The sequence below is a fragment of the Canis lupus genome, chromosome 6 (genome assembly GCF_048164855.1).
Source record: "Canis lupus baileyi chromosome 6, mCanLup2.hap1, whole genome shotgun sequence".
Classification (NCBI taxonomy): Eukaryota; Metazoa; Chordata; class Mammalia; order Carnivora; family Canidae; genus Canis; species Canis lupus.
In genome coordinates this window covers 50,574,132-50,595,754 of record NC_132843.1, presented here as the reverse complement: position 1 = coordinate 50,595,754, position 21,623 = coordinate 50,574,132, and the positions used below count along the sequence as shown (strand labels likewise).

General features: G+C 42.7%; 1 protein-coding gene across 1 annotated transcript in view; it reads left to right on the top strand.

Moving 5' to 3' along the window:
- Positions 1–6,701: 6,701 nt before the first annotated feature.
- Positions 6,702–21,623, top strand: part of CD247 (CD247 molecule) — a 74,796-nt gene continuing 59,874 nt past the window's right edge. The window contains exon 1 of the mRNA XM_072830453.1: positions 6,702–6,966. Coding sequence (XP_072686554.1) covers positions 6,717–6,966 — 250 coding nt within the window. The 5' untranslated portion in view covers positions 6,702–6,716. The remainder of the gene's footprint in view (positions 6,967–21,623) is intronic.

Sequence of the window (21,623 nt, the reverse complement as noted above, 5' to 3'; positions counted from 1 at the left end):
ATGGAAGAAGATATTTTCCCCCAAAGGCAGGTAGTAAAGACTGGCCGCTTCAGATGTGTAGACGGCAACGCAAGACTTCCAAGGAATGTGAAAAACCAATGAAATATGATGCCACCAAAGGCTTACAATAATTTTCCAGTAACTGATTCCAAAGATGGAGATTTGAGTTGTACCTGATAAAGAATTCAAAATAGTTTAAAGAAGCTCACTGAGCTATAAGTAAACACATAAAGACAATTCAATAAAATCAAGAAAATGATAAATGAACAAAATGAGAAGTTTAACAGAGAAATGTAAAAAACAAACACATTCTGGAGCTGAAGAATACAATGAATGAAAAAATACAATAAAGAACATCAACAGCAAAGGATATGAAGCAGAAAAGAGAATCTTTGTATTGGAAGACAGGAACTTTGAAATTATGCAGAGAACAACAACAACAACAAAAAAAACTGAAGAAAGCTTCTGTGATCTATGAGATGCCAGCAAAAAAACAAAACAAAACAAAACAATTTGTGAATTATTGGAGTCCCAGAAGAGAGGGGGAGGGGGCAGAAAGTTTACTTAAAGAAATAGTAGCCAAGAACTTTCCATATCTGGAGAGAGATTTGGATATCCAAGTTTATGAAGCTCATAGGTCATAAACAAATTCAAAATAAAGAGATCTTCTCTGAGATGCATTACAGTAAAACTGTTAAAAAGAAAAGACAAAAAATCTCAAAACAACAAGAAAAAAGAAGTTTATAACTTACAAAGGAACCCTTGTAAGTTTATCAGCAGAGACCTTATAGGCAGGGAGAGAATAGGATGATAAACTCAAAATGCTGAAAGAAAAAACTGCCAACCAACAATACTTTATCCAGGAAAGTTGACTCTCAGAAATGAAGGAGAAATAAAGATTTCCCTAGACAAACAAGCTGAGGGCATTCACCACTAGGGGACCTGCCTTACAAGAGATCTGAAAGGAGTCTTTCAAACTGAAATTAAAGGTTGCTAATTAGTAATGTGAAACATACGAAAATGTACAATACACTACTCAAAGTAAATGTAGAGTCACATTCAGAATACCCTAATACTGTATTATGGTACCATGCTAACCACTTACTTCTAGGATAATGGTTAAAGGACAAGAATATTAAAAATAACTACAGATCTAATTTTTTAATAAATACACGTTGTAAAAATAGGTAAACTGTGACACCAAAAACATAAAAGGGGTGAGCACAAGGGTAGAGTTTTGTATGTGATTGAAGTTGTTATTAGTGTAAATTAGACTGTTGTATCTAAAAGATGTTTTAAGTAAGCGTCATGGTAAATGTAAAGCAAAAATCTATAGTAGATTCACAAAAGATAAGGAGAAAGAACTCAAAGCTTACCACTACAGAAAATCAGTTCACAAAGGAAGGAAGCAAGAGAGGTAGAAAGGGACAAAGGAACAGCAAAACAGCCAGAAAATAATTAATAAGATGGCATTAGTAAGTCCTTATCTATCAATAATTACTCTAAATGTAGATGGAGGGCAGCCCAGGTGGCCCAGCGGTTTAGCGCTGCTTTCAGCCCCAGGCGTGATCCTGGAGACCCTGGGTCGAGTCCCATGTCGGGCTTCCTGCATGGAGCCTGCTTCTCCCTCTGCCTGTGTCTCTGCCTCTCTCTCTCTCTCTTTCTCTAATGAATAAATAAATAAAATCTTAAAAAAAATAAATGTAGATGGATTTTTTTTTTTTAGATTTTATTTATCCATGAGAAATACACAGAAAGAGGCATAGACATAGGCAGAGGGAGAAGCAGGCTCCCTCTGGGGATCCTGATTTGGGACTTGATCCCAGGACCCTGGGATTGTGACCTGAGCCAAAGGCAGATGCTCAACCACTGAGACACCCAGGTGTCCCTAAATGTAAATGGATTTCATTCTTCCAACAGAAAACAGAGTGGCTGGATGAATAAAAAAACAAGATCCAACTATATGTTGCTTATAAGAGACTTACTACAGTTTTAATTTGAAGGGGTGGAAACAGATGTTCTATGCAAGTCAAAGCCAAGAGAAAGCAGGGCTAGTTACACTTATATCAGACAAAATAGACTAAGTAAAAAACTGTAACAAATACAAAGAGGATCATTATATACTAATAAAGGGGTAATTTCTTCAAGAGGATATAACGGTCATAAATATATATATGGCCAACATCAGAACACCTAAATACAGTGAGCAAATACTAACAAATCTGAAGGGAGACAGTACAACAAGAGTAGACTTCAATATGCTGCTTTCAACAATGGACGGATAATCCAGATGGAAGATCAGTTAGGATATTGGGCTTGAATCACACTTTTGACCAAATGAACCTATCAGACACATGCAGAACATTCCATCCAGCAGCAGAACACACATTCTTCTCAAGTGCCCCCAAGAACAGTTTTAAGGAGAAAGTTTATAGTTAATAAATTCCCCACATTAAGAAACAAGAAAAATTTCAAGTAAACCACCTAATTTTACACTTTAAGAAAGCAGAAAAAGAAGAACTAAGCCCAAAGCAGATGGAAGAGAATAATAAAGATCAGAGAAGAAATAAATGGAATAGAGACAAGAGAAATATTATAAAGGATCAATGGAACTAATAGCCGTATGTTAACAAAAACAAAATGACAAACCTTTAACTAAACCTATGAAGAAAAAAAGAGAAAAGTCAAATAAATAAAATCAGAAATGAGGGACGCCTGGGTGGCTCAGTGGTTTAGCGTCTGCCTTTGGCTTGGGTTATAATCCTGGGATCCTGAGATCAAGTCTCGCATCAGGCTTCCCAGAGGGAGCCTGCTTCACCTTCTGCCTATGCCTATGCCTCTGTGTGTGTGTCTCTCATGGGTAAATAAAATCTTAAAAAAAAAAATCTGTCTCTCATGAATCAATCAATCTTTTAAAAAATCAGAAATGAAAGAGGAGACATTGTAGCTGATAACACAGAAATAAAAAGGATCGTAAGAAATTACTATGAACAATTACATGCCAACAAGTTGGATAGCCTAGAAGTGGATAAATTCCTAGGAACATGAAACCTACCCAGACTGAATCATGAAGAAATAGAAAATCTTAACAGACCAATAATGAGTAGAGATTGAATCAGTAATCCAAAGTCTCCCAACAAAGAAAAGGCCAGGAGCAAATGTTCTCCCTAGGGAACTCTACCAAACATTTAAAGAATTATCAGCAGTCCTCAAACTCTTTCAAAAAATTAAAGAGGAGAGACCACTCTCTAACTCAGTTTACAAGGCCAGCATTACCCTGACACCAAAGGCAAATAAAGACATTACAAGCAAAGAAAACCGTAGGTCAATATCCCTGATAAACATAGACACAAAAATTTTCTTTCTTTTTTTTAAATGAGGTTTTGGTTTTAATTCCAGTATGGTTAACATAAAGTGTTATATTACTTTCATATATCACAAAAATTTAAAAAATTTTTTCAATAAAAATATTAACCAACCGGAATGCTTGGGTGACTCAATGGTTAAAGGTCTGCCTTTTGCTCAGGGCATGATCCTGGAATCCCAGAATCAAGTTCCACATCGGGCTCCCTGCATGGAGCCTGCTACTCCCTCTGCCTATGTCTCTGCCTCTCTATCTGTGCCTCTCACAAATAAATAAATAAAATCTTAAAAAAAGTATTAACCAACCAAATTCAACAGCTCTTAAAAGAACCATGCATCATGAATCAATTGGAGTTTATCCCTGGGATGCAAGGGTGGTTTGACACATGCAAATCCATTAATACAAAACGCCACATTAATAGAATGAAAGATAAAAGTCATAAAATCATCTCAATAGATGCAGAAAAAAGCTTTCAACAAAGCACAATATTTTTTTCATGATAAAAATGCCCAATGAATGGTATAGAATATAAGAAGCACAAACCATAAGCAAAAAATTGATAAATTGGATATCAACACAATTAAAACATTTTCTTTTTTTAAGATTTTATTTGTTTATTTATTTATTTATTTATTTATTTATTTATTTATTTATTATTTATTCAGGAGAGACACAGAGAGAGCGAGAGGCAGAGACATAGGCAGAGGGAGAAACAGGTTCCATGCAGGGAGCCTGACGTGGGACTTGATCCTGGGTTTCCAGGATCACACTCTGGGATGAAGGCAGTGCTAAACCACTGAGCCAACCGGGATGCCCAATTAAAACATTTTCATTTAAAAATACCATTAAGAAAATGGAAGCCACAGACAGTGAGAAATTACTTGCGAGCACAGAATCAATATTGTTTGTTTTAGCATTATTTTTTGTTTAAAGATACTTTTCACATAACATAAAATTCACCATTTTAAAGCGTAATCTCAGTGATTTTTGCTATGTTCACCGTGTCTACACTATCGCCACCATTTAATGCTAGAATGTTTCTGTCACCCCAAAAAGAAACCTCTTACCTATAAGCAGTTATTTTGAATTTCACCACTTCCCCATCTCCTGGCAACCACTAATCTACTTTCTGTCTACAATGCATGTTCTTTTGTTTGGCTTCTTTCACTTAACACAATGTTTTCAAGGTCTATCCGTGTTGTAGCACGTAATAATACTTCATCCCTTTTTATGCTTGAATCATATTCCATTTTGGGGATATACCACATTTGTTTACTATTCCTCAGTTGGCTGGTTTCCAGTGTAGGGCTATTATGAATAATGCTACAATGAACATTCAGATAGGAGTCTTTGTGTGGACGTATGTTTTCAATTCTCTTGGGTATATGGCTAGAGGTCGAATTGCTGGATCATATGATAATTCTGTTTAACTTTTTGAGGAACTGTCAAACCATTTTCTTTTTCTTTTCTTTAGTCTTTTTTTTTTTTTTTTTTTTAAGTAGGCATGGAGCCCAACATGGGCTTGAACTCATGACTGTGAGATCAAGACCTGAGCCGATATCAAGAGTCAAGACGCTCAAATGACTGAACCACCCTGGTGCCCCACAAGCTGTTTTCTGTAAGGGCTTCATTATTTGACATTTTCACCAGCAGCATATAAGGGTTCCAATTTCTCTACCTCCTCGCCAACACTAATCGTCTATCTTTTTTATTTTAGTCACCCCAGGGGGTATGAAGTAGTATCTCACTATAGATTTTTTTCTTTCTTTTTTCGTCTTACCCATCCCCCCACTCACCTCATCTCTTGCAACCACCAGTTTTTTCTCTGTATCAAAGACTCGGCTTCTCTCTTTTTCTCTTCATTTGTCCATTTGTTTTGTTTCATAAGTTCCACATTTGAGTGAAATCATGTGGTATTTATCTTTCTCTGTCTGACTTATTTCCCTTAGCATAATACCCTCTAGGTCCACCCATGTTATTGCAAATGGCAAGATCTCACTTTTTAAAAATATTTATTTATTCATGAGAATACACAGAGAGGAGAAAGAGAGAGAGAGGCAGACACAGGCAGAGGGAGAAGCAGGCTCCATGCAGGGAGCCTGATGTGGGACTCGATCCCAGGTCTCCAGGATCACACCCTGGGCTGAAGGCGATGCTCAACTGCTGAGCCACCTGGGCTGCCCAAGATCTCATTTTTTTATGGCTGAGTAATATTCCATTATATACCACATCTTCTTTATCCATTCATCTAATAGGTGGATACCTGGGTTGCTTCCTATCTTGGCTACTGTAAATACTGCTGCAATAAGCATAGGGATGTATATATCTTTTTAAATTAGTGTTTTAGTTTTCTTTTGGTAAATACCCAGTAGTGGAATTACTGAATCGTATGGTAATTCTATTTTTAATTTTTTGAGGGACATCCATAACGTTTTCCACAGAAGCTGCACCAATTTACATTCCCACCAACAGTGCACAAGTGTTGTTCCTTTTTCTTCACATCCTTGCCAACACTTGTTTCTTGTGTTTTTAATTTTAGCCATTCTGACAGGTGTGAGGTGATATCTCATTGTGCTTTTAATTTGCAACTTCCTGATGATTAGTGATGTTGAGCATCTTTTCATGTGTTTATGGCCATTAGCATATCTTCTTTGGAGAAATATCTATTTTGATCTTTGGCTAATTTTGAGGACAATGGTTTTCTGATTGTTTAATTGTATTTATGTGTTGGTATTTTTAGTGGGATGGGTTGATTAATTTACAATGGTGGTCCTCTTAAGATTATCAAAGGCCATAGGCTTTTCCATATACTCAGGTCTTTTGCATTCTTCAGCAACATTTATTTCTAGTTATTTATCTTATTATTGTAAATTACTCCAGTGTTTTAATATTGACAATCCAAAAAAGCATTTGAATACTAGGTAATTCCATTCAGGCCAAGTTTTGATCTGCAGCCTCCGGTCTACCCAAGCTACTTGCTTTACAGGGAAGGACGCTGACACCTCGAGATGCTGAGTGACTTTGTTAAGGCCACACAGTGCATAGGTGGCAGAGAGTGGCATGAAAGCCCAGGTATTATGCCTCTGTGTTCATCCTGACCCTGGATCCAGAGCCCTGCCATCTCACCAACCTCCAGAAAAATGTCTCAGTCTAGGAAAATGGCAAATAGCCTTATGTGCATCACGAACACCTACTTGCCCAGGGCCTAAAGTCACCAATCAAGACAGGAATTAGGGATAATTTGACAACAATTAGGATAAAAGGAGAGTAAAGCAATGGTTGCATGAGAGAAAAAGCAAAAATTTAGATACACACACGCCTCAAACCCTCAAACCTCCAGAGCTTCCTGCCGATGAACCGAAAGGGGGAGTGTGAACTTCTTGGCCCTGTTGGCAGGTGTCTATCTTCTCACCAGCCCCACAGTCCTCCACTTCCTGAGGAGGCAGGAGCAGAACAAAGGCGGCAGCCTCCTTTTCTCTTCTGTGTCCCAGCCATGGCTGCCACAGCCTTGGCCTCCTGGCATCATCCTGGGGGAAAGGACAAGATGATGTGGAAGATGCTGGTTATCACGGCCCTGCTGCAGGCACAGCTCCCGGTGACAGGTAAGGCCCAACATGTTGACGGCAAGGAGCTTTAAGAAAGTCTTTGTGCATGTGTGTGGGGCAAGAGGAGGGGTTGTGAGGGGCTGGTATCTCTGTTGAATCCTGTTCTCCCCAGATCAAGGGGCGGCAGAGCAGAGAGGACCCTGCTCGATGCCGGCATCTGCTCATTACAGCCAAGCTGGGCCTGGGTTCAGAGCCAGATGCTTGAGCACACACCTGCCCTAGTACAGGGTTTTCCAGTGATAAAAGGAGAGAAGGAAGTGCATGGAGGGGGAGGATGGGGTGGAAGGAGGCAGAAGAGCAGCTGGGGCAGACCCAGTGTGGAGAAAAGGAAAGGGAGTATCTCACAGATGCCTGGTGGGATGAGAAACTGTCAGCCAGGCCATCTTTCTCTTGGCATCTTCTTTCACCCCCTTGCTGATGCCATCATTGCCCCTTTCCTTCTTCCTTTACCAAAAGAACACTTCTCTCGTTGGTCCGTCAGGGTCACGACTGTGATCATGGCTGACTGGAAGCACCTGGATGGGGCAGGGACTAAGCAGCGGCGTCAATGAAGGAGGGAAGGGGTCTTCCTTGGGGTCTATGTCTAGACACAGCTCTGTCATGGCTGCCCTGCATCCCACAGCCAAAGGCTGCCCTGTGACACACCCATTAGGTTAGTGACTCACCTACTGCCCCTCACTGCAAGCAGCTCTCTATCCGAGGCCAAAAAGCTAGATATACTGACAGAATGTAGGGACAGATGAGAAGATGTGATCTGTTAAGTCACCACTGTGAGGAACACCCAACCAGCAGGAGAACTCACTCCTCATCTTGTTTTAGTTCGCGGGAACCTGGCTTTTCTAGAATCCTTTCACTCCTACCATGTTTTCTAGGCCACGTAGTAAGGAGATCATGCGAAGACAAAACAGGCTGTCTCGGGGGATTGGTGCCATGGCATTTTTATAGGAAACAGGACCAGCTGTATTTGAATCTAAAAAAAAAAAAAAAAGAAGGGAGGGTGGTCACAAATAAATGACCTTCCTCTACCTCACAGGTTACCTCGGGGTAGGGGAGACCGTTTAGCAACAATGGTAGGAGGGCAGGAGAGGCCACTGGCAGTTTTTGCTCTTGCCAGGGAACATGGCACAGCCTCAGCTTGGTGCCTCAGGGCTTCTGAGGACTGAATAATCGTGGGGTTTTCTGTAAGATCACAGCTTTCTTCTCAGAAAAGCCTTGTTGGGTATGAGTCACATGGTGCTGTGGGGTGAGGACTCCATTGCAAACGCTGAGCAGCCCATCCTGTGTGCAGGGGACAAGAGGACCACATAGCCTGTGAATTCAGTGATTTCAGGGCAACAGCTGACGGTAGCTGCTTCAGACCCTGGGCTTCAGGCCATGGAGATAATTCCGCTACACAGAGTTTCCTCACCAGTCCATTTGCGTTGGCCTGGGGGCCGAGGTAGCAGCAAAGTAGAGTCAGAGGAGAAAAAGGAAAAGCTGCTTGGGTGGTGGTGGCTGCTGAGAGTGGCAAACAAAAGCCCCACCAAGCAGACTAGATGGGGGCTGTGCCCCTTTCCACACTTGGCACACACGAGGAAAACGTTATATTGACTGGATTTTTCATCTTTCCGTGATCCTTGCTTTGCTAGGGTGGAGAGGGACATTTCAGCTTCTCTTAGATAAGGCTCCTAGATGAAAGTTCTTCCAAGCATCTCACCCAGCTGAAGCGAGGTGAAGGGAGACTTGAGCCTTTAACACCAAGGGCTGCAAATGGCACCACGTGGCCTTTACGACTTCACTGGGTGAAGATAGAATTTGAGTTGAGGTCTTCTCTCTTTTCTTCCTCAATTAAGTCACCCATACCCCAAACTCCTTATAAAAATCCACTTTAAAAAATTATTTATTTATTTATTCATGAGAGACACACGGAGAGAAGCAGAGACAGGCAGAGGGAGAAGAAGGCTCACTGCAGGGAGCCTGATGCGGAATTTGATCCCAGGACCCCAGGATCACGACCTAAGCCAAAGGCAGATGTCAACTGCTGAGCCACCTAGGTGCCCCTAAAAATCCACTTTTTACTAAGATTTTTCCATTTGCTTTTTATGGAAATGCCCAGATTATGAGGATCAAAGCAAATAGTGATCCAGTTTGTCTACATGAGGAGGTGTCCCTCGGTGAGAGTCTGCCTAGATGGTCACCGGGATCTGGGGCTGAAAGTGACAATGGTGGTGTGCTTAACAGCACAGGCGCACTTTTGCCTGGAGAGCCGTCAGCTCCTGGGTACCTATAACTCCCTACCCCGAAGTGGCCAAGAATGCACCCAGTGGTCAGTGGCCATTGTCTTGCGAGGCGAGGTCCTATAGCTGTGACACAAAACCTCGGAAAATACAGGTCCCCAGGCTTATTTGCACCTCTACTTTTAGGGAGGCAGCTGGATGTGGTGGCAAAAGTCAGGCCAATCATAGATGGAATCCCAGTGTTGCCACTTTTCTAGCTGTGCAACCTTAGGCAGATTGCTTAACCTCTCTGGGCCTTAGTTTTCTCCCCTCTAAAATAAGGATAACTTTTTTTGTAGAGTTGTAAAGATGAGAAATGAATATAATATGCTTGATACACAGCAGACAGCCAATACATGGAAGTGGTATTAATTATTACTATTATTACATCATGGTCTGTTTTCTTGTTCTCAATATCTAGCAACAGGAAATGGAAACCCATGGTTAGAATTCTTAATTTGCTCTCAACTGTGTGGTAAACAGCACTGGGCATTCTCTCCATCTGTTGAAATCCAACTCGTCCTTCTTTTGAGTTCTGAGCATACCCATTCTAGCACAGGAACATGGTGATCCAGCGGAGCGGTGGGCCCAATCGGGAACAAAGCTCAAAGCTTTGACAGGCCACAGGATGAAGTTTAGAAATAGCCATTTTTATTTTCTAAGACAACTTATTCTGTAGGGGATGTTCCCCCAAAGTGAAAACACTCCAAAATATATAATATAAACAATTAGGGGAGGGAAATGAGAGGCAAAGTCTGCCAGGTCGTCAACTGGTCAGGATGGCCACCCAGATTTTATAGCTGAATGTTTGGTGTGCGTGCTCAGTGACTGGATATTTAAGTGCAAACTTCTCGAACGCCAGCTCTTTGCTTAAACCGCTCAGAGCTGGATGTAAGGGGAACTTCTAAGTAATGCCAGGACAAGGTTTTCTTCAACGGCATTTTCACCAACATCTAGTCATCCGGCTCTGTTCATCCAAATGAGCTCCTTAAATTTTTTCCCTTGGCATTTCTCACACTTGCTGGCTTAGAGACCAAGCTGCTGCTGTTGCCCAGTCCTGGGAAGCTCTTGCTTAGGTGAACGACCACTGTTGTATGTATTTTTAATTCTTTTTCTTTTTGCCTCCGTCTTTAAAAAGTTAGATTTAACTTTTACTGGATGTACGCTTTTACTTTCAAGAGTCCCCAAGCATCGTGTCTTGTGTTTTATTTAGAAGGGTTAGGGCCCTCGCTTGGGAACTGGTTTGCATTAGAGCTGTCCAAACACGCTACCTTGGGAATCCTTTTTCTCCTGAGCTGTATTTACCTACGGTCAGCTAATGGATTAAATAAACAGCAGGGATATTTCAACATAGACTTCTTCTCTGCTTGAGCCAACGTTAGTTATTAACACTGAATTGATGGTAGATTTAATCAATTTGAGCAAACATTCAGTCAATTTGGTTAAAAAAATAATCAAACTAGTCACTTGACATATTAGTTGAGACAAACTATTTAGTCACTGTGGTACTTAGCTGTTCCTTCCAGCCTGAAAAAGTGAGTCTATGTTCCCTGAGGGAAGAGACCACTCAATCTTGCTCAGAGAGGTGTGTGGTGCTTAGTGCACTGCTGGAAGCAGAGTCCACACACCATAAACACTTGTGGAACGAATTAAATAGTGGATGAGTGAAAGAAATCTGGATGTTTCCATGTGATTAAATTAACTTTAATGGTTTATTGAGTGTGAAATATATTGGAGTGGCATTATTTGGAAGTTTCCTCTAGAGGACTTAGCATTTAAATCTAAGCCAAGCAAAACAACAGAACTTAAACTGGTGGAGGGGACAGGGCAATTTAAGTGACCAAAATAATTCAAAATAAGTTGTGAGGATGGTTTAAGATAAAATCTGTTGTTATTAAAATTTTTGATATAAAATTTCCAATATTTGTTTGTTTTGGACATACAAATAAGATAATTTCATATGATCTGAATAATATTATATCTCAAAAATAAATAAGCAAATAAAGAAAAATGTTAATTTTTCTGACTTGGCTTCAAGACTAGGGAAAGAGCAGAAAATAAAAAAAGGCTAACAGTTGGAGAATGTTAACCAACAAATTTAAAAAAAAACCTAATTAATGAGAGGTACCAGGAGAAGAATAAGTTTGTGGATTATGGCAAAAATCACAGTATTCAATTCCCTCAAAATATGTGAAGAATAAAAAGGCAGATTGCCTAACCAATGTGGTCTGATTTGGTCCAGGTTATTAACTAAATGTTCCAAGTAGCTATCGCTATTTTCCCCTCTCTTAATTTGAGGTGTTTTAATAAAAATATCATAAACTCATTTGAGGAAGTTATAGATTTTTTAAATCCATAATCTGACAAGCTAACCCAATAACTTGTTATTTTTATTTCCTTGTGTTCCATTCCAATAGTTTTTATAACTGTATACATATCTTATGTAGTTGCCCTTATAAAAGCATTTCCATGTGCTGTTTTTTCTTAGTAATCCATTGTAAGCATTTTTTTATGCTGAGCTTTCACAATTGGTTTTAATTACTATGTAAGCTTCCATAGTTCATGCATCGTATTTTCCTACTTCTTTACTGTTGGACATTTGGGCTGTTTCTGATTTTTGTTATTATAGCCAATCCGGCGAGAAAATCTTTACATACATAGCTTCTAAAATTTCTTTTGAATTATGTTCTTGGGCTAATGTCTCCAGGATTGACAATTAAAAGAATAGGTTAAAGTAAAAAACATTCCGCAGAATACTTTAGGCCTGTGTTGAGAAAAGTTCAGTTGAGGAAAGACAATTTTTTTTCCTAAGGTTCCAACCCTCTGCAAGTGCTTCTATCTTCTCTGGAGCAGCACCATGGGGAAGGAAGGAGAGGGCCATGGAGCTAGAAAGGTCTGGCTTCAGGAGGTGGTTCCTCCCCAGCCTTCCACCGAGGGAAGCAGCCGGCCTGCAGAGCCTTTCTTCCTCTGTAAGATGGCGGTAACGATGTCTACCTCCTGCACAGAATGATGGAGCAGAGATGCCACTCTGAAGTGACGCACCCAAAAAGGTGCTTGGAACTCAGTAGCCTGAAAACCATGTGGGCCTGAGTCTCCCAACCTGCTAAAGAGAAAGAACATCATTTGCCCAATGCGATAGCTGGAAACACTGGTCCTAACATCTTTTTCCTTTTTTTGTTGCTGAATTGGAATGTAAACTTGGGCAGACAGCTCTCTCTGGGCTCTAGTTTCTCATCAGTGAGATGAGGTATGAGAGAGCTGAACATCCCTTTCACCTACAAAATGAATTGTGTGTGTTCTTGAAATTACAAAGTTTTAAGAACATTTACTTATCAGCCCCCACCCTCCTGATATTGGTTCATAGAATTAGGAAACTAAATTTCGTGATTCCCTGCAGCTCTAAATACTTTTTTAAAATCTGGACTTCCACCTTATCACAATATTTGTAACTCTCTAGCAGGGACCCTCTGTTGTGAAAAATCCAAGGACGTAGTCCAACATTTCTGGCTTGCCCCTTATGCTTATACATTTGCTGCAGATTTATCGGAGGCCACCCAAGGACTTTGTTGACTTGAAGAGGAAGCAGATTGCTGTCTGAAGCAGCCCGACTAGCAGTGGGGGGAGTGTTAGGAATGTTCACTGCCCACTTTGCTTGCCTGTTATGATTTGTGCTACTCAGCAACTAATTTTCAGGCTCAAGGGGAAAAAAATAAATAGAAAGCATTAGAACAAGGACAAGCAAGATCCTTCCTCCGACCAGAGATGGAGACCGTCCAGAAACTATCGGTCTCTTAACGCAGTCAGACCTTTATATTTACAAAGTGCCTTCCTATACCCTCACTTGCTGGATCTTCTTCACTATCCTGTGGCCAGTGGCAGATAAAGTAGTAGGATTCTCTTTTTGTAAACAAAGAAAATAAGGCTCAGAAGTTTGATGACTTGCCCAAGAGTAGAACCAGGCCCCAAACACAGTTTCTCTGATCCCTCGTTCAGGGTACACATTCTAGAATATTCTATGCAGCCTCTCTCCCAGGGTCTTCGCTCGGCAGTTTGCAATATCATGCACCGGTGACTGAGCTCTGAGGCAGACTTCTGAAGATATTGTGCTTAGTAAGCACTGACCACTATTTCCCTCTCAATTTTTTAAGAACTAGTTATTTTGATGCTGAATATCTTCACTCACGTAATATGAATTTTTCTGCTGAGTATGAAATATTTGGTTGTTAACATGGAATTATGTTTTTCTCCAGTGTGCTGCTATAATTCTGAACTCACATTTCCCACAAATCTGGTAAAATCTATATTATCGGTTTTACTATTAATAAATACATCTATTTTGGAGCTTGTCCTGGGAGGGATGGCCCTCCGTGTGCAATCCGTGTGTGCCCCATCCCCACCACTGCCCTACATGTATATGAAAATCAAATGCGTAAAGAAAAATTATATTTGAGAGGTTTTGATTCTAAGTAATAGCTTGTAATTGATCTGCTTGGTAAGAACGTATCTTCATACAGCGTGTAAAATTTTGTATGTGTGAGGTTTTCTAAAGGAACAGTGAACTGTTACACACAGAGTTGAGGTTTATTTGTTTGTTTGTTTGTTTACGAAATCCTGAAGGAGTAGGAGAATTGCCTTTGAAAGTCAAATGTCTGTCATCAGCTTTCAATTGTTTTTGCCAGCTCTTAGCCTTGAGTCCACTTGCATCTGCTTGATCTGAGCTCAGGGAGGGCAAACCCTTTTGCTCTTGACTGGCACAAAACAAACCAAGATAAGAAATCCGATGCAAAGCAAACTACGTGAAGCACTAAAGAACCAAATGTGTGAATATCTGTCACCTTCTCAAAGTTGCCTGTGAAGTGCTCATGAGCTTCTGCGGGACATTTGTAGGGCACTGGGCTAAGAGTGGGTTTGCAAACTTTGGGGTTGGGAAGGACAACCCAGAATGCAACCACCGTTTGGGATAGGATGAATTCCTACTTCTCTCTCTTGCTGTAGATACTAGGAACTCAGCTGTGTGCTTCTGTGTTTCCCCAGGTCCCTTCCATGGGATGCTGTACTGGTTCTAAGACATAACATGAATGATGGCCCTCAGTTAGAACTGCCCTTTCATCATGTGGGCTGAGAGGGATGATGGAGAATTGGAGAGAAGAGGGGTTACAGGGGAAAGAATAGAAAAGACAGCCTGGGGGTGAGGGTGGAGGTTGCGACCTGTTGTCACAGGAGGCAGAATGGCCAGAGCAACCTGCTCCAGGCAGAAGGCAGCGGAGCCAAGTGAATCCACTGTGGACATAGCCTGTGGCCAAGCCCAGTCTTACGGCTAATAGCTCAGGGTGGGTGCTGGCAAACACGCGTGCCAGTGTGTGCTTACCCTTGTGCTCTGGTGGGAGTGCAGATGTCTGTGCCCTAGTGTGCACATGCTCATGTGGGACGCTGTGTGTTTGTGTACATGTTTTGGTGTGTTCCAGTGTGTGTGTGTGTGTGTGTGTGTGTGTGTACACCTGCATTGACATCCAGTGTTCACACACTGCTGTGCCTAGCATGTGTACGTGCTCATCTGCATGCTGATGGACATGTCTTGTGTCTGCAGATACATGTTTTGGTGAGCATCACCGAGTGGTGTTGTGTGTATGGAATGTGTATTTAAGAAGAGGTCGGTGGGGAATCCCTGGTGGCTCAGCGGTTTGGCGCCTGCCTTCGGCCCAGGGAGTGATCCTGGAGTCCCGAGATCAAGTCCCACGGGCTCCCTCTGCATGGAGCTCCCTGCATGGAGCCTGCTTCTCCCTCTGCCTGTGTCTCTGCCCCTCTCTCTCTGTGTCTCTTGTGACTAAATAAATAAAATCTAAAAAAAAAAAAAAAAAAAAAGGAGGTTGGTGGCAGCAGGACAGCTCTGAAGAAAGAAGGGCAAACGTTGGTTCAACTCATAGCTGCCAATCTGGGGAAGTGAACAGTAGGGCTGAGATGCTGCTGGGTACATTCTAGGGATTCTATGAAGAAGGGAGATAAGAAAACCTATTCAAACTAGAATCCCTAGGACCTTGGAGAGGTGGGAGTAGCCTCCTTATAGCTGCAGAATCTCCAGGTCCCTCAACTTCCCTCAGAACTTTCCTGTCTTCCAATGGAGCCTGCTGTCTGTCCTTCATTCTACCTTTCTTCCAGCTGTCTCTACTAAGAATACTGACTCTACCTCACTGCCGCCTGTAGAAATCCCTAGCTGTCCCCTTAAAATCAAGCCCAGATGTGTGTGGCTCTCCAGGGCGGGGCCCACTGTTGACATTGTTATCAGCATTAAGGTGACAAAAGAAGTTGGAAAGTTTGTTTTTCTCAGAACTCAGTATAAAAACCCAACACCAGTAGTTCCCTATGGTGAGCCTTTCTCAAAGAGGAGGTTCAACACACAGATAGTTTCAGGAACACTCCCATCAGCAGAAAATGTTACCGCTCCTCAAATTCTCACCAGTTCTTTCCACAGTGGCCATCTTATGAGTTCTGACTAAAATAGTCAAAATGCATGTGACGCATTTCTTCATTTCTGCCCTGAGAATAGAATAGCGAGCAACCCAATTACATGGTTCCTGGTGACCTACTTTGGCCACTGAGAGTTGGTATTGCCAGACCGATAGTTATTTCTAACATCCAATTATTCAAACCATCTGATCAGCTACTGGATGTATCAGTGAGTAAATATTAACCAAGTACCTCTCATGTACCCCAAGTCAAACAATGATGGTTTGCAGATGGTTGTCCAAGCAGCCCATTGACCAGGCCAGTGTCTTAGAGATGCCTGTTGAGTGATTAAGAGCCTGTAAGTAAAAGAAAGCTTCCCTGGTCCTATAAACCATGTTCTCAGGTTTTATGAAAAAGTCTTAATTTGCCTACAGGCTTGCTTTGTTACAGTCTGGCCTAATTTTCATCATTTTGTAAGCCTGTGCTAATTTCCATGCTGAGTTTTGTAGCAAAGGAGGTGTATGTCTGGAGATACCACCCAGCACTGTTTTGAGTTAGGCCAGAGAGTTTCAGAAATTCCCCCTCTGATTTCCTCAGATTAGAGAGAAATCTTTGTCTTTTCTCCCACTTAACTATCAATGCTTCAAAGCTCAGACCTATATGAAATACACAAATGCTTTCTGGACAAAATGAATCTTGTCCATTTTCTTTGGACTTTACTGGGAACAATAAAGATTGAGCTACAAAAGGTTGGCAAAGAGGATTATTCTTTTTCTTTCTATTAAGTGTAGAGGCTTCAAAAGAACAGCTCAGAAAGTCAAATAATTGTATCCGCTGCAGCTCACCCATCCACCTCCCTGCTGACCTGGTCTGTGAAATCCCCTTTAAAAACTTGGCCAGCTCTCACCTGCCCATTGCAAATGCTGTATTGTTAAAGGTCCCCATACATAATTCCACAAGGGAGGCTGCTATAAAGCAAATTCCTTCCGTTTCAACAGAGGACCTCGTCAAGGATAGCTCTTTGGGGTGAGGGGAGGAGTGCCTCTAATTTTCAAAGCTTTGTAATCTCATCTTGGAGAGGGAGCTACTTGAAAACCAGAAATGGGTTGTGAATAAAGTTATAATCACAAACTCCTGCAATCTAAAGGGACCAGCCGGGAGGACATGGAAGGGAAGATTTAGAGAACAGTTGTTTTTTTTTTTTTTTTTTTTTTTAAATCTTCATGGCTATTTCTTGATTTCACTGGTTTAGAAAAAACACATCTTTTAGCTTCTAGCTATGGTTCTAAACACAAAGTCTCAGACTTGAAACTGATCTAACCCTGGTTTGTTTTTAGACCGTAGTGTCCTCAGAAAATTCCTGTCAGCCTTCCTGAAGAGCACAAAATGGCTCCTCTTTGCCAAAGGCCAAGGGGAGGTTGTTGCTATTTGGGCATTTTTAATTTGGGGGTTGAACATTTTTTAGCAGCATTCAAGCTGGGAGTGATTTTAATTTAAAAAAAAAAAAGAAGAAGAAGAAATCTAACTTCCAAATTGGCCATTCATCTCAAATTCAGTACAGAGTGATCACCCAAGGGAGCCAAGATTGTGCTCCTGGGTCATCTCTACGGTATCCTCTCTATGGTCCTGGATGTTCCTCTGGCCGGATCCCTTCAAACCCATGGTCTTTCTCCATCAAGTCTGGCCCTGTGTCATCACCTATCTCGCCTACCACCTCCATTCCCTCTCTTGAAGGTTTAAAAAATCAGAGAGAATACTCAAGTCACACGTAATAGGATTTTGAATTATGCAAACTCAAAATAATGCAATGAAAATGTTTCAATTCATGTGCACTATTAAAAATAATGTGACCCTAATTTCACACTTATTCCTATGAGAAATTAATTTTGCAAAGTCGTTGAGAATACACTTCTCACTTTGTGTAACTACCTTGTAATCAGGAGCGGCTTATGGGGGTGCCTGGATGGGCTCACTCAGTTAAGCGTCTACCTTCGGCTCAGGTCATGATCCCAGGGTCCTGGGGTGGAGCCCCAAGTCAGACTCCCTGCTCGTGAGAGCCTGCTTCTCCGTCTACCCCTGCTCGTGCTCTTTCTCCCTCTCACAAATAAATAAATAAAATCTTTTAAAAAGAAGTTTAAAAAAAAAAGAAGTGGCTTGTGATAATATCATAATTAGGTCTGGGTGAGAGCTGGAATGCTGCCAGTGAATTTTACCTTCAGTGACAGGAACAGTACATGAAGCCTCTTTGGGAAGATCTTCTATGATCACAGTGGGGCTGGCCTGATGGGGCTGAATCACAGGATATTTTTGCTGGGGGGAGGATTGATAATATTCTAGCTCCACTTCCAGATTTTCAGGCAAGAAACGCGTGCCTAAGAAACCAATAAACCAGCTGAATGTCACATAGCAAGCAAGTGGCAGAGTCAGTACTTGAACCAAGGACTTTAGGATTCTTTTGGATTCTTGCTCTGGTGCTCAGTGTTCTGGGCCTGCGGGTGGCCGTGTTATAAGTAAATGGTGCTTCCTGAGCTGGCCACTTGGGTCTTAGGTGCCTGTGAAGAGGCATGGCACATTGAAATGGCCACCACCAGGCCACCATAGGTGCCGTTAGTTCAGCCTGCCCACAAGGCCCCGATGATGGCAAACTGATCACCTCCATGAGCCGAAAATATACTTACGAGATTGTTGTTGAATTGTTGTTGTCTTTTTTTTTTTTTTTAAGATTTTATTTAAGGGTGTCTGGGTGGCTCAGTCCATGAAGCGGCTGCCTTCAGGCCAGGTCAGGGTCCCTGTGTCCTGGGATGGAGCCCTGCATCAGACACTCTGCTCAGTGGAGAGCCTGCTTCTCCTTTGCCCTCTATGCTCTCTCTCTCCCCTATCCCCCTCAAGTAATAAATAAAAACTTGAGAGAGAATGAGAGAACGTGCAAGAGAACACAAGCGGTGGAGAGGGAGAAGCAGGCCGCCCATTGAGCAGTGAGGCTGACGTGGAGCTCAATTCCAGCACCCGAGGATTATGACCCGAGCGAACGCAGACGCTTAGCCCTCTGAGCCAACCAGGCTCCCTGTGCTGCTTAGTAATGTAAGGATTTATTTCCTAATTTAGCTATTTTCATTAGTGTAAAATTTCACTTCTTGGATTTTCATAGAATGAACATACATGTTTAATTTTCTTAAAGAGAAACATGCCTAGATTTTTCTTTCAGTTGTTCACCTCCCTAGTGTGGCAGGATTGATTCCTAGGACCTGGAAGGATTCCCCTTCAAGGGTTTTTTGTGATGCCATTTCACCTGGGATCCCCACCCTGGCACCCCACTCAGGAGGGAAAGGAAAGTTCAGTGCCTTTGTGTGGATGATCAATGGTATCTCCTACTGAGATTATCCAGGACCACAGTGATCACAAGGACAGTGACCCACTGATCTAAGACTCTGGCTGCCAAACTTGCCTTAATAATAATAGGGTATCTGTTAGGTGAATCTAGTTGGGGTGAGAGGATTAAATCTAATGAGAGAAATTCAAGTAATTTTCCTATTAGTGAAGAGAGCGTGTTTTAACAATATATCTCATTGTCAGAAACATGATCAGAGATAGAAAGAAAATTCAGAGAACAGCCACACCTTAATTCGCCCTAAGAGTATTTGAGCAAGCAGAGGACGTGTCAGATGCTGCAGGTGGTACGTCCCAGCTGCTGTGCTCAGAGAACTCACACCTTTCTTGGGCTGATGGCCGCATGACTGGTTTAGTATAGTAACACAAACTGCACGAACAGCTAACACTTGTCGAGAGGAACTTGCTTCATGTGCTGTTCCCGTGTATTAGCTCAACTAATCCTGCGGCGCTTTTACCGGTGTCCTCATTTAGCAGGTGGGGAACTGAGGCAGCGGTATGTGGCTAGCACACACCAGAGCTGTGCTTTGACCCCACGCAGCCACCCCCACCACGAATCATGTTGCTTCTGGGGGGGGGGGGAATAAAGCCTGACGTTTATCATGAATTCAAGGGAGGAGCTGAGTTTTGTTTGCCACGTGGAGGAGGGAGTTGCAAAGGATAGATCTGGTGGATGGGGTACAATGTGCCCACCAGAGGAAACCAGCAAACACCAGTGAGTGCTCTCTGGGGCTCCCACTCCATCCCTGGATCCCCATTCTCCAAGCTCAGGGTGGGTCCTGGGAAGGAGAGCCTGGGGATATCTCCCACTCACGGCCCTCAGGACCCTGACACATGGCCTATCTCTCCACCTGGCCTGGTCCCAGTGACTCCTCTCAACTTCTCTGAAGACTATCTGGCCAAGTTCTTTCTATGATGGCTCCATTTACTTGTTTTGGACTCTGATTGCCATTCACCATGATGTGGCTCAATGAGGAAAGGAGAGGCATGTTCATATCCAATAAAGGCAGGTTCATATCCAATAGAGGGGGTCTTCGCCATCAGGCATCATTAAGGGAAGGACACTTCAAGCTTAAGACATAAACTTTCACTTCCAACCTGAGTGGCTATCAAGCCCCTGCTGAAATGGGTGGCGTAGATTATGGGGCTGCTGAGCCAGCTCTGTCCCCTCCCTCCCTCCTCCCCCTGGAAAATGGAATAAGTATGTCAGAAGGGAGGGTGCCTCCCATCTCGGGAGCACCGGGGTTGCCCTTTAGAAAAACATCGCCAGCACATTCTGCAATCTCGAAATGAATCTGAATGGTAATTCGACCATCGGGGCTTGTTCTGGATTTTAGACAATTTGAACTGCTCCAGAGCCTCCTTTTCCCTGCTCCCACCCTGTTGTCCCAGCTCCACCATAGCGGTGGTCTGAACTGACAGAGGGACTTCGGCAGGAGAGGCCAACGTGGCAGGTGTGGCTGGCCCCTCCTGCCTTCTGTGTACTCTACTGGGCTTCGGGGGGTGAGGGGGAGAGAAGAACAAACAATCGTGTTTCCAGGTCACAGCTGCCAGGGGGGCCTCAGCTGGGAGGCAGTGTGGCTCTTGTTTTGTTCTGAGTCAAGAAATGCTCCAACTGTCTTCTTGGGAAGGGTCACTATGAATTAGCCATTTCTTTCTGTAGCTTCCTTCATCCAATGAGCATTCAAGAAACCGGATTAGGGTCCAGCCCTGACTTGCAAGGAAAGGCTATGTGAATGTGTTTTAGTTGAATAAATTTTAACTCTAGTGAGGTGTTTGTTTACAACACAGGTGCATAGGCAGGGCCTAGGGATGACCTTGAGTTTCTCTGCTGTTGCAGGAAGAGTGTGTGTGTGTGTGTGTGTGTGTGTGTTGTGTTTATGCATGTGCACATGTGAGAGAAAGAGGAGGTCAGGGGTGGGAATTAGAAGTCAGGCAAGGTACAGGAAGATGTATCGAAAGGATATTCATGAGAAAAAATACTGTCAGCATTCCTTTTCTCTTTATGTTAGCAGCCACTGATGTTTAAATGGTCTTCCCTCTTGTGGGGGGCACAGTTTCTTAGACTCTTCTCTCTTCTTCTTGGCTTTGCTTAGACCCACGTCTGCTTTGAAGCCCTGGTAGCTCGCCCCAGCCCACAACCATTCCGGCACTGCTCAGACTCCTGAGGTCCTCACCGTCTGCCGCTCAGCTGATGGTGAAGAGCATGGGTCCTGGAATCACACGTGCTGGGTTCAAAGGACTCAGTACTTTTTAGCCGTGTCTTTGGGGGCAAATAAGGCTCTCTGGATCTGGCACTCTTCATTTGTGTAACGTGGGTAATAATATTTACCTCAAAGGGGTTTTGTGAGGAACTAACCCTGTAATGCATTAAAAGTACTAGGCTTGGGATCCCTGGGTGGCACAGCGGTTTGGCGCCTGCCTTTGGCCCAGGGCGCGATCCTGGAGACCCGGAATTGAATCCCACGTCAGGCTCCCGGTGCATGGAGCCTGCTTCTCCCTCTGCCTGTGTCTCTGCCTCTCTCTCTCTCTGTGTGACTATCATAAATAAATAAAATTAAAAAAAAA